This window comes from Otolemur garnettii, unplaced genomic scaffold (genome assembly GCF_000181295.1).
Source record: "Otolemur garnettii isolate 467f Iridium unplaced genomic scaffold, OtoGar3 scaffold00010, whole genome shotgun sequence".
Classification (NCBI taxonomy): Eukaryota; Metazoa; Chordata; class Mammalia; order Primates; family Galagidae; genus Otolemur; species Otolemur garnettii.
Window position 1 is genome coordinate 29,088,333 of NW_003852405.1, and position 13,727 is coordinate 29,102,059.

Sequence of the window (13,727 nt, forward strand, 5' to 3'; positions counted from 1 at the left end):
TATTTTCTCCTGAAGCAAGTCTGGGATGTCCTCCCGTCTTGGCTCATCTCTTCTCTTCTACTTTCTTCTCTTTTCTTATCACGATCCCTGCTGCCTATCCAATTTAAAAAGTCTAATAACTAGCAGTTGCAAAATTGATTAAATACTAAGTAACATCACTTATTATGTTGGCATCTTTATTTTCTTTTAAAGGATGATAACATTTTTCAAAATGGAGATATCTGAACTATCAAACCAATTTGGAAAAGTGATTGTAGAGTAGCCACAGAGTTACGTAAAAGTATTTGGAACAAATCCACACGAGGTCACTTGCACTGTCACATTGTTGGCGCAGCCCTGGCCGAGCCCCTTGTTGATAGGTGGTGGCTGGAATGGAGTTGGGAAGACTTGCACCATGCTGTGAACGGAGATGGGCGGAGTGATGTGGGAACCTTTAATTTGTATGTATACATATATAACAATATGTATATATATTTTTAATTAGTGGGACATATATAATTTTTGTACCTTTGTACTTTTGGTGTTTTTCAAACAAAGACTTTTGTAAGCTATACCTTAGGGCCAAAATCCTTGACTGTCTTTTTTCATTTGTACTTGACTGTCTGAAAGCCTAGTTTAAAGTTCAGCGGTGCGGCACTTGTGTTGTGAGGCAGGAGAAATGTCAGAAGTAAACTGTGTGTTTTCCATTGTAAGATCATAGACATTTTAGAAGCAGTCTTTCACAGAATCCCACCCCCTCATGGCAGAAAAGAGGAAAATGAGATGCAGAGATGCTAAATAACTTGGCCAAGGTCGCGCAAAAAATGCCTGAGATCAAAAGCAGAACTGGGAGCTCCTACTTCTCTAATACCCCCTGCCGACGCCAGACTCAATCCAAATGGCTGTGTAAATATTATCTGTCCCCACAGCCCTCTGCAGAGAGGGGCGGGCTGTCTGTTCTACCTTTGTGAATGGCTGGTGATGAGGTGGGTCAAAGGGCAGCTGCTGAAATGAAAGAGTCACAGGTGGAATTAAAGGACGCTCATTCAAGCTGTGGCAATCAATGTTCCTTTCTAGGTGGCTGTTATCGACAGTGTCCCTAAAGATAACACCCATTTTATTTAGCTTCATTACTTGCACAATATGGTTATTATCTACGACTGAGTCAAAGTGCTCACAGCTACTAGGATTCAGATGACGCCCTCACCTCAGCTGGGTGCAGACTGATTCACGTGGAGGGACTAACGTGGTCAGGACGTGGAATTTTATGAAACGCGCAGCTGCTTTTAGTTCCTGTGTCCTATTTACTTAATTAGAAATTGTTCTTTTGGTTGTCTGCAAAAAGTACAGCATAAGAACTCCTAATCAACCCCGTTAACAGACATCACACATTAATAATTAATACTTGAAACTGGCGCAAAATAATTAGAATACTATCTCTGGCAATGGTAGAATGAAAAGATCTTTGTTTAAAAGAAAACCTCGTGCTTATGAGGAGAGATTGGCTTTCCAAAAAAAAAAAAACATGCTTTTAACAGAAATTTTATTGTGTCATTAAGGGATGGAATTTCTTGACACATTGTTGCTCCTGGCAACAGTAATAATACATCATAGGAGGCAGCGGATGGAGGGTATCATTACCAGCTCAGATAATGATTAAATGGTTTTCATTTTCTTTTAGCATCGGTTGCTTGGTTTGCTGAAAATAGGACTTTTAATAATAGTCCAAGGTTTGACATACAAAATATGGAGGCAAATGTAGACCTAGGTACACGTCTTCACTTTCTTTCAGTTGGATAATTTCACATACGACAACTGTAATAATCTTGATGCTCAGAAAAGACAGCAAGATTTGGACATTTTGCAGCTTTCATTTGCCCCTCGTTTGAATTTTTCAATTTCTTTTTAGATTTAAAAATATTGTTTCTATAGATAACAGGGAAAGGTATGAGCTGGAATATGGGAGCCCCCAGGGGGTACTCGGGGCTCCTTTTAGATGCAGATGGTCTCCAGAACTACTACTTTGAGGCTTTTTTCCTTAAATTGAAGGGGGAAGATGTAATGAATTGACTTTAGAGGCACCAGGGGTAACTGTATTGCTTTCTGGGGCGATGTTACAGACTCGTTTCCACCTAGTGGATCTTTAACCTTAGTTTCTAGGAAGGTCTCCTCCGTTTTCAGTGCCAAATTGTCGGGAGCCAAATGACGCCAGATGGCCGCCCATCCCCACTGTCTGGAGTATGCTAACCTTTATCAGATAAGGAGCTGCTTTTCCCTTATCAGACAAGGAGCTGTTCTTCCCAGAGAAGCCATAAAATGTTTCAGACACATCGTTTACATTCCCAGCAGGAGATTGATGCAAGCTCTAACTCCTGCATTCCTCTGCCCCCCACCTCCTGTCTTCTCTGAATGCTATAAAAACTGATCTGTTACCCCCATTAAAGGAGGCCTTGACAAGAAATCTGCCTGGCCTCCTCCCCTTTCTCTCGCCCATTCTCTTTACAGGCTGGATCCCCCTCGCCCCCCGAATAACCGTGTCCCGCAGGACGGGACACCAAATAAAGGAGGGCTTCTTGCAGCTGCAGGCTTCCTGAGCAGTGCCGGGCGTCTGTAAACACAAACGCTCCAGTCTCTCCCGCGTCCTGGCTCTCCCATTACCCTGTCAGCTACCCTGAGGGCAGGGGTGTGTCTCATCTCTGAATCTAAGAACAAAACTCAGAAATGATAGGCATTTGATTTGTGTGTACCGAATGACTGGAAATGAATGAAAGGGCGTTGACAGTCACCTTCACAGGTCGTGCTGGCACTCCCTCGCTCTACAACCCCCGTGTCTCCTCTGAGTACGGGTGGGACTGCGACCTGCTCTAATTCCAGCACAGCACTAGCCCAGCAGGGTTAGAGTTCTCCTGAGGAAGAGCACTGTCCTTCTTTGGAAAAATATCCCGACAATATCGGGGAATAGACGGTGAACCCTTTGAGGAATCTGAGTGTTCATAGACTATTCTGGCCAAGAAGTGGAAGGGTAAGATGTGGGGGGTAAACAGGACAGTAGTTGAGGGGGAGGAGGAAGAAAAGGGGAGAAGAGAACAGAAATAGACTCGGGAAAAGCGGGGAAGGTGTGTCGTGTAAGATGTGGTACCTCCCCGCCACCCCCACCCCCGTGAGCCCTCAAATCCTCAGCAAAGACGTGAACTCACAGCCTTTTCAGTGTCACAGACACATGAGTCACAAAGCCATTTCCTCTCACAATAATCCTGTAAGGCAGGTGCCATTATTATTCTGGCTTATTATTCCGGAGATTGAGTGATGTAGCCAGAGGTTCTGCTGGAAGTGTCAGTGGAGGCCTCCCCGGAGGAGGAGGCGCTGCACACACAACTTGGAGGGTGCAGAGGGTCGGGCCAAGGGCAGTCTGTAAACAAACGTGTGGAAGTTGAGAAGATGCCTCTACCCTGGAGCTAAAGGATACCTGGTGTGCCCGGGAGTCCCAGGGACCTGCGCAAGGGCCTTATCCAGGCTGGGATGGAGTCTGAGAAAGCCTTGAGGAAATCACGTTTGCACTGAGGCACAGAGTAGGAGCTGGCCAGGTGCAGGGTGGGGCTGAGGAGTTGGGAGAGTGCAGGGATGCGAATAGGGCCAGGCATTTGTATGCAGCAGAAGAGCAAGTGCAAATGGCCTGAGGCAGGGAGGTACCTGAGGCATTGGAGGACCAGAGGAAGCTGATATGGGTGAGAAGGAGGTGATGTTGCAGTGACAGGGCCACTGTAAGAATGCCAAGGACCTGGGGCTTTCTGGGATGTTAAGGACACTGGTGGTCCACACTGCAGAAAGTCATTGAGGTTTTTGTTGGGGGGGGGGGGGCAGGATGATTAGAGTGGCATTCTGTGAAGCTCTCATGGCAGCCATTGGGATTCATGACAGACAGGAGGGGCTGGGGACGAGGAAAGACAAAGCCTTCGTTGAGTCCAGTAGGAACAGAGAAGGCTGGCGTTCCCAAGGTCTCCTGAGGAATGACGGTCAGTACAGGGTGTGACCATCTAGGAAGACAGGTGAGGGTGTGAGGCCGAGAACTATAAGCCGCTCCCCCGAGGCTTCACAGTGCGGTGGGACAGCTGAGATTCTGCAAGCAGAGACTTCAGAGAGTGGAGGAACAAAACCTGTGGACTGACAGCTCACAGAGCAGGGGCCACCGAGATGACTGGTTTATTGAGTGAGTCTAACATTTACAAGCCAGGTGGTTTCACCTACAAACACAGGTTTCTCTTTCCTTTCCAGAGGGAGGAGGCCCCAGCAACTCTGGCCTGGAGCTGCCTGCAGGTGGCCTGCCACGGAGGAGGCTCCATTTGCTTCTGGTTCCCGGCAGTCTCTCCCAGGCTCACTGCACTCACCAGGGGCTGCTAGAGAGAAAGCAGGGGGCAGCTGGAGCAGAGGCCTGATGTCAGGGGTGTCAGAAGTAACAGAGAGCTGGCAGAAGCTGGGGCTGGAAGTACAAGACTCCTCCCTTCAGAAGCTCGGAGAGACAGAGAGGACAGTGGACACTTGGAAACCAGGGCTCTATGCCAGTACGGTGTACTCAACCAGGGGCACAGAGAGAGTGAGGCACAGCACCTGCCCAGGTGACCTGCTAGCACCCAAGTCCCCACAGTTGCCTCCCTGCAGGACAAGGCTCTCAGGTAGACAAAGGCCACCAACAAGCCACAGAGTGCCAGGAGTTCTAAAGAAGGGGCAGTTTAAATCACCCCTCCCCTCCCCCGAGTTAGCAAACTGAGGACATCTAGCAGTCGGGTATTTGCTGGTAGAGGTTATTTTTAAAGCACGCTCTAACTAAAAGATGAACTTGAAAATCACAGGAGTCACAGCACTCTTCAGAGTAGCGACAGTCTTGTTTACATGCTCTTACGCGATCCTCAGGATTCCATCTTTCCTGCAATAGGCTTTCTGTAACACGCACTGGAAACGTTAGGTAGGTGAGTTCATATCAGTTATCGGTGCTCCATGGGTCTTTCCAGAAAGACTCTGGCCGCCCCCTCCCTGGCCCTTCTTGTAATTCTGCCCTTGTTTGAAGCTACTCTTAACTGCCTTCGAATAGTGCTTTAAAATTTTAAGTGTTAGCATTTTTCTTTTGGTCTTTTCTCTCTGAGGTCTTAACTCAGAAGAAAGGTCAGGACTGAGACTAAGACGGGAGAGTCACCCACACAGAACCGACAGGTGAAACCAGGCAGGACAACGCGTTAACCCAGAATCAGAAAGTAAGGAGGGCAGGGGAGGAGGGTCAGACGGAGCGGGAGCCCTGGCTCTCTCAGGGGTATGAGTTCTCTGCACAGTGTCCAAAGGCAGAGCTCTAGGTCACAGCACTCAGGAAGTAAAGGGCCAGTGTCAAAACCTGAGCTGTGGGTTGGGATGGGGGTGGCTATCAGGTTGGAGGGGGTGCTTTTTCCAGGCAGCAGGAGAGAACTCTGAGTTAGGAGCTCTGCAGGAACGGTAATCTCTAACTGTTACATGCAGCCCGGGTCAGGTTAGATCCTTTTCTATTGTGGTAACAGGGTCTTGTGTTGCACTGTGACTCCCTGTTCCTTTACATGAGCAGTGACAGGAGAAAAGCAGCAGCGGCTCTAGGGAAGTATACGGATTTACAGCCCTTCCCTTCTGTTCTGGGCCTTTAAACCAGAAGGTGTGAGACTCTGCGGCCAGCGTCATCCTTAAACCCTTACACCCGTCTGTTGCACTTCATTCATTAACATGAAGCCCCAGACACTTGGCAGGTGACCATGGTACTGCTGTCCAAAGGACACAGGGACTTACCTGCTGCAGCCTCTTTGTTTGGAAACAACTTGCTGTCAACTGCCACACTGATGTCATAGAACACCTCATCCTCGTCTCGGTCGGCATCGAACTGGGGGAAGTAAGGACAGACAGGTTTGGAACATGAGAGGACAAGGGCTAGTAATTCTGGATTGTCACAGCAAGCATCACACACTGGTCTGCACCTCTAAGGAAGCAGGACCACGGGACCAAACGCATTTGGGTCTTCACCCTCTTAGAGGGTGTTAAGCCCAAACCTCATATCAGAGTGTCAGACGTTTACGTTTAAGAAAAATGTGTAGCATTTTCTTAATTTAAGGAGCAAGTTGTACAAAACATACAACTGACATTTACCTTGGGGCTTTCTTAGTTTTTCTAATTTTAAAAAGTGTGAAAATACGCATATAATTTTAAACAATAGAAGGAAAGATTTTCCAATTTATTGCTAAAAAAAAAAAAAAGAAAAAACAGAACTCCCAGATCAAATTTTAGACACTATTATCGATACTATAGATACTACACAATACATATAAGGATTCTGTAAGTTTCGATGCAACAAAAATTAAAAATATAAACAGATTTATATGTTTATTTTGCCATTCTCCAAAATTTATAAAATTTTCAATGTTTAAAAATAACATTGGTTATATTTATGAATTCTCTACTTCTATACTGTTCAGCGGTTTAACACATTTTCGTTTCTTTAGCCTATAAAAATAGCTTTCCCAAGTTAGAGCTCATATACAGAGAAGCACACAAATTATATGTCCTGATGCCTGTGTGAAGCCATCATAAAAATAAAAAGAATGGATAATAATCCATCACCCCCAAAGTCTCCTCATGCCTTCATCCTCTTTTCCCCAGGTAACCCCTGATGTGCTTTCTGTAACTACCTTTTGTGTTTTCTAGAATTTTACCTAAGGTGAATAGTACAGCATGCAGTCTTTTCTGAGGTCTTTTACTCAGCACAATTATCTTGAGATTCGTTCATTCCTTTTTGTTAGTCAGCAGCATTCTGTGGTATAAATGATTATTCCCACCCTGAATATCTTCCATCTCAGTCATTATGGTTTTCATCTCTCAATGTTTGATCTGAGTTTTTCCCCCCTAAATCTTTCACATCTCTATTTAAGTTTTAGAGCCTCTGAAATGCAACCATAGTAACTGTTTAATGTCCTTCCCTACTCATTTTCACATTTGTGTTACTTCTACGTTGGTTTTGATTGATTTTTCCCCTCATTATGGGGTTACGGTTACCTGTTTTTTGCATGTCTGGTAATTTTTAATTAGAGACTGGGCCTTGGCAATTTGACTTTGTTGGGTGTTGGGTATTTTTGTTTTTCTATAAACATTCTTGAGCTTTGCTCTGGCATGGAGTTTAGTTATTTGGAAACAGTGTGATCTTTCAGGTCTTCTTTAAGATCTGCTGAGTTGGACCAGAGCAGTGTTTAGTTCAGGGCTGATTTTCCCCACTGTGGAGGCAAGACTCTCCCGCTGCCTTGTGCAGTAGCTTTCGCTCTGGCTGGAGGACACAGGCACTATTCTGAGCCTGGCGTGAGCTTCCCCTCCTGATTTTGGACAGTTCTCTTCTCAACTTGAGATCATTTCCTTGCAAGCCTGCATTGAGGACACTGCGTGCTTCGGGGGCAAATTCTGTATCCCCAGAGTTCTCTGGGCATCTCTTTCCTCTGATGCCACCTTGGTTTCTGGCACTTGGCTCCATCTCCTCAATTCATGGTGTCCCTCAGCTTCCACTGGGGGAACAAAGTGATTCCCTCACCTCCCTTTGTCAAGGCCACATGTATGATGTTCCAAGTTCTTTCCCTGTCACTCTACCCTGCAGGAAAGGTGAGCACAGAGTCTTATTTCTTACTTCACAAGTGAGTCAATATCTACCCAGAGATACTATGACTTTCTCAAGTCACACATCTAATAAGCAGAAGAGACAGAACTTGAACTTGGGGTGACCAACATGACTAACACTTTCCATCCTACCAGGTGGCATACGATCGTTTCAGTAAGACAAATACACCCATTCCGCTCCAATAAGTGTTAACACAGCCCTTTTATCTAAAAGCAAAGACAGGAAAACAGGTGGTGGTTAGGGCGGATGCAAAGTGGCCGCAGAGGTACCACTGGCGCCATCTCAGTGCACTGCTCTTCACACCCACATGTTGTGGCTATTTTTTTTCTTTCAAGGTATCTGTTAATGATCATCGGTGTGGGGTAATACGCACATATCTACCAAGAGAGGTTTTGTGTTTATTTTGTTCTTAGGCCATCTCAGGACAGTCCTCCACGGGAGGTGGGAGGGAGAGGAGGTCACCCGCTGGCTCCTTCCAGCCTCCTGTCTGTCACTGGTCCGGGCTTCCCCCATGAGGAGGGAGTCTGCCACTTCCTGGATGTGCTGCCCACCCTCTCTGAGCAGCTGTGGGGAAGTCAGAACCCTCACTCTGGGGAATGGCACAGCCCTGAGTCCTCTCTGGTCTGGGTGGGTCTGGTGGCTGGCTCTGCTGCGACTCCTGCCTCTGTGGGGATGGTGAGGCCCTGCCCTCCCACTCAAGGGGCTGGCTGGGGCCATCGGCAGCATCAGAAGTGGTGACAGGGCCTGGAGGACAGGGCTTTCCATGCAAGAAGCCACCAAGAAAAAGGGGGCACATGAGCCAAGGGAGTCTGAGGAGGCTGCAACCCTGGGCTCTGACAGCTTAAAACACAGCCACACTGGGTTGGGTTTCGGGTTTCTGCTGTCTCCTGTCACACCTGTCTGACTGTGAGCACCTGCACAACCGAGGTGAAGGTACCACCGTGTGGGACTGCTGTGAGGATGGAAGAGGAGGTCTATGTAACTCACCAGTGTCCAGCCTGACACTAATGGTGGCCTTTTTCTTCTCTGAGTCCCTCGGGCTGAGGGAGCGTGTCCTACAGATCTTCACTTCGGTACTACATGTCCACACATATACGTATTTTCTTTAAACTTGTGGACATGGAGCGGGGAGTACAAGAAACCTCCAGGCTTTCTCACTGAATTTACATTCTCCAGTTGATTTGAACAAAGATAGTTTTAGTTCCAGCACAGACTAAAGTACCTGATTGTCCAATCCAAGAGGCAAAGATAAAACACAGTTCACGAAATCATTCAACAAGTCCTCGTTGAGTAACTATGATGTGCTAGGTGGACTCTTCACCTGACCTCTGGACAGACAGACAGACGGACAGTGGTGAGGAGTGTAGACAAGTCTCATACAGTCAACTCAACGCGGCACTACGCAGCTATCCGGGAAGCCGGCCACTCTCCCATCAGGACCAGAGAATTAAATCAGGCTTCTTTATTTTCTATGACACTCCACTGTACAACCTGAGACTCTTCTTTTTATTCTTTTGACAAATACCATGACACAGGGACTCTAGAGAGCATTATAATAGAATATTACCATAAATGCCACTTAATGGGCAAAAAGTTTTACAAAATGATGACATTTAATGTTGAAGAAGCTATGAGTATGGTGAACGAACTAGCTTTTAAATCATCAAACATTTTATTATTTGTCTTGAACAAGGCATATACATCAATAGTTCTTAACCAGGAGTGATTCTCCGCTCCCTCCAAGGAAATCTGGCAATGTCAGGAGACATTTTTAGTTATCACACTTGTAGGGTGGGGGGAGGTTGCTTGCCAGGATGCAGCTACAAAACCTACCATACCTAGGACAGCCCTCACCCCAACAAAGATTTATCCCATCTCAGTTGTGCCAAAGTTGCAAAGCCCCACCAAGGCATTCTTGGCTTTAAGATTACAAAATAGTGCCCCCCCCCCCCTTTTTGAGACAGAGTCTCTTTCTGTCATCCAGGCTAGAGTGTCATGGTCTCAGCAACCTAATTCACAGCAACCTCAAACTTCTGGGTTTGAGTGATCCTCCTGCCTCAGCCTCCTGAGTAGCTGAGACTACAGGTACCTGCCACAATGCCGGCTAATTTTTGTATTTTTAGTAGAGAGGAGGTCTCACTCTTGCTCAAGCTGGTCTCAAACTCCTGAGCTCAAAGGATCCACTTGCCTCCGCCTCCCAGAGTGCTAGAGTAATAGGAGTGAGCCACCACTTCCAGCCACTTAAAACAGTTTTCAAACTCAAATAGTGATGCTTTATTTTGCTTCAAAGAAAAAGATTTTGAGCTATAAGAACCTGGGCTGTTAAGTTTAAAATATAAAGGGAAGCAGAAGTAACAGAGCTGCAGGGGACCACAAGTAAAGAGGGATGAGGGTTCCTAGGGATAAACATCTCTTCACCTCTCTCGGGTGAGATGAGGATCCAGGAGGATGTAATCACATGGGGATAGTCCAGCTGATGTCCCCAGTTGTTCCCAATTCTGAAATCCTGCGATTAGACTGGCACTTTATCTTTTAGGCGATTGTTATTTAATGTCTGGCAATCTCAAGAAGACCTTTTTCTAATTCTGAGGGACAGACTGCAAAGGACATGGTCTGCATAAGCTGTTTTATGTCATTTAATGTGAGAGGGCTGGGGAGGTCAATTGGAAATTTCAAAATGAAATGCTTACCCAATTCCCTGTAGTTCACTCACAACACATTTTAATTTAAATAACAAATGCTGTAACAGCTTTCAACGGCATACAAAATACATCTAGATTAGGAAAGGAAATTATAGCGGAGGGAGGAGAATTCTGTACCATCTGAGGAGAAAGTGACAGCCGTGGTTTGCATTTCTAACAGCAGAAATGAGTTTTTGTTTTTGTTTTCTTTTGGCTCTAATTTTCAGACCACAACAGGCTGCCCAAATCTTCTCCATAGAGACAGGCCTCTCCACACAACTAACGATGTTAGGTCTCTGAGACCTCCTAACGGGACTGGAAAAGGATACGAGTTTCATCTCCCCTTCAAGATTCTGCCTTTGAGTAAACTTAGGTCTGTCTGTATTTTTTCTCTTCTTCATCATTTGAGGAAGAAATAAATGGCCTCTGTTAGTAGAATGGTTTCAGTTTTATAGATCCCATAAGTACCATCCTCTAAGAACTCCTTGAAATTTTTATTTCTCCCTTGTTTAGCACGAGGGATTTCAATTAAGCACACTCTCCACCAATGGCTTGCGATGGAGATCTGTCAACACGCAAATAACTGGTCTTTCAGATTTTCTCTTTTATACATTTGGAGTCCTCCCTCCTAAAGAGCGATGGGTTGGCATTTTCTTTGTAGTGAGAGCATTTTTCTCCAGGCAGAAATCAGATATTTCACGAAAACAGTAATACACTGACAAAACTCATAGTGCTTAGAGTAAAATACATAGTTTGCAACGGAGAGATGACCACTGATACGTGGGTCACTACAAAAGTTTTGAGACAGACTGTGTCCTGGTCCATTATTTCACCTCCAAGAAACACAGCTGACAGCATCCTTTCTGACTCACCCCTGCAAGTTTCAACTTGCTGGGCTTAGCAGTGTTGCTGGGAGGGCTTCGTTTATTTCCGTCCATGGATTTTACAATTCTTGATTTTTGTGTATCTCAAAACTTTCATAATGACCCACGTGCTGCTTTGCAGAACCATGTGTCTAACGCTACACCACTAATCACAAAAGGTGAATGACAGAGACACCTCCATGGATGTGGTGAGTGGAGTAGGTGGGGATCATTCTCTACAAAGTCAAATCAATCCTATGTCTTGATGAGAATTCCTGTGCTTTGGCCCTGCTGACAGAATGAAATAAGGGCAAAATGCTCAAGAACACGGATCTAAACCCAAACATAGTTGGTATGCAAAGGGGTGAGTTACAGAGCGCTGGAGAGCTGTGAGCATCTGGATGAAAGACTTATTTTCTCAGACTTCTGCAAGGAATTTTTATTTCATCGGATATTCACGTTATAGGCAGTACCTAGAAAATTTTGTTGGCAAAAAAGTCAACACAATAAAGAGATTCCAGAGAAAATTGTTATGATATTTTTGAAATGTTTTAAGAAAAATATTCTCCCCAGACTTGAAGCTTTACCAATGTAATAATGACCTTGGTGTATTCCGCTATGGAAATCTAGATGAGAAGCCTAGCTCAAGATAATGTTGACATTAGTCTGAGACTATTTTTCAGAACCGTCATCAGCACGCAATAGCAACAGGGCTCTGGGCAGAGCACCAGCTAACATCATTTACCGAGCAGCTACCGTGGGCCACATACTGTGTTAGAGGCTCATATTTTATCAACTGTAATTTATAATTTGGACTTCATATGAATTTATTCAATTGCTACAATAACCTTATTAAAAGGGTGTCATTATACCCATTTTAAAGATTCAAAAACTAAGCCCCAGAGACATTAAATAACTTGCTTGTCCAAGGTTATGGAAGTGGCAGAACCAGGATCCCAATCCACATTGCTTACATTAAACTGTGAGCCCCCCAGCTGCTGAGGCTATCGGGTCTGCTCTCAGCTCCATCAAGGCCGCCTTAGATTTTAGTTGGGCATTCGTAGAACAAGGTAGGGGTTTTAGAAGTACTTTTACGAGGGGACCCTCCCCTCCCCCGCCCCCCCCCAGAATCCTTAGAAGCCTTGCCAAGCCAGGTCCAGATGCGATATATTCAAATATCCTTTATCTTGTTCCCCATTTGTGGGCCATAGTCAGTGATTTTAATTCTCTGCATAGTGCATGTACCCTGCTAGCTGAGGAGGGGGCTGGTGACAGACTTCCCTTCAGGTGGGCCCAGCTTGGTGGCCCTTCTTGCCATCCAGCCAGGGCATCAGCTCTCCGGGCCCCTTTACCTGCTAGGGTGTGTGAGCTCTTTTCCCAGAGCTCCTTGCTCTGGTTGTCTCTTTAGAGTAGTGGTTCTCAACCTGTGGGTCATGACCCCTTTGGGGATTAAACGACCCTTTCACAGGGGTCGCCTAAGACCATCCTGCATATCAGATATTTACATTACAATTCATAACAGTAGCAAAATTATAGTTATGAAGTAGCAATGAAAATGATTTTATGGTTGGGGGTCACCACAACATGAGAAACTGTATTAAAGGGTCACAGCATTAGGAAGGTTGAGAACTACTGCTTTAGAGGATGTTGGAGTCAAAGCCAGACCACCTGTCAAATATACCAAGAAGGAAGACAGGCTGGGACTTAGGCCATAGAGGAGGTTGCTGTTGGGAGCAAAAGGCCCCAGTGTAAAGACTCCAAGCCAGTGGTGGAAGCAGAGTCTGGAGGATGGTGGACACAGTGGCTCAGGGACGGCCTCAGAGCAAACATCCTTAGTCTGACCATGTCCAGATCATGCGTAGATATCAAGGCCCAATATTCTGCTCCACGATCTTTGGGCACTATGACAGGACACTTGCAAAATTAAGTACTGCAGGAGGCAGCGTACCTTCTTATGGAGGTTGTGAAATAAGCCCGTATTTAGTAAGTGCAGAAAGGATTTCAGATTTTGTTAAGATGGTGCTGAGTGGATGACATAAAGCTGCTCATTCACGTATTAACAAGGAAATTGATTGGTAGCCCCCTACATAGGGTTATAGAATAGATTCTGTCAAGTAAATAAGCTTATAGAATGTGTCTCTGATGGAATGTAGATTGTGTTCAGTCTCTTACGTGACCTACATGGTGTGATTCAGTTTAACAAAGATATACTGCACACCTAGTTTGTGTCAGGTGTAATACGGGCCCTGGAGATGCATGGGAGGCAGATTAAATCATGTTCGCTTTCCTGTTTGGGTTAAAGCACCAATGAAGACTCAAATCTTTTGAAATGAGTTGGTAAAGGAAGGACTGAAAGGAAGAAAGGAAGAAAAGCTACGTTCATTGTAGAAAGAACTATTTTCTCTCCGCTGCACCAGCAGCACTGGGAGCTTAGCAGTTAGATAACAAGTACTCATCAAAATGAATTAACCAGAAAATTAAATTAATTAAAATACCCTTTTCTCCTTTTTATTTTCTCTTCTTCTCTTCCCCTAGTATTCC

General features: G+C 45.3%; 1 protein-coding gene across 1 annotated transcript in view; it reads right to left on the reverse strand.

The window, feature by feature from the left end:
- Positions 1-13,727, reverse strand: part of AK5 (adenylate kinase 5) — a 227,219-nt gene that overhangs the window by 101,280 nt on the left and 112,212 nt on the right. The window contains exon 7 of the mRNA XM_003784217.1: positions 5,779-5,869. Coding sequence (XP_003784265.1) covers positions 5,779-5,869 — 91 coding nt within the window. The remainder of the gene's footprint in view (positions 1-5,778; positions 5,870-13,727) is intronic.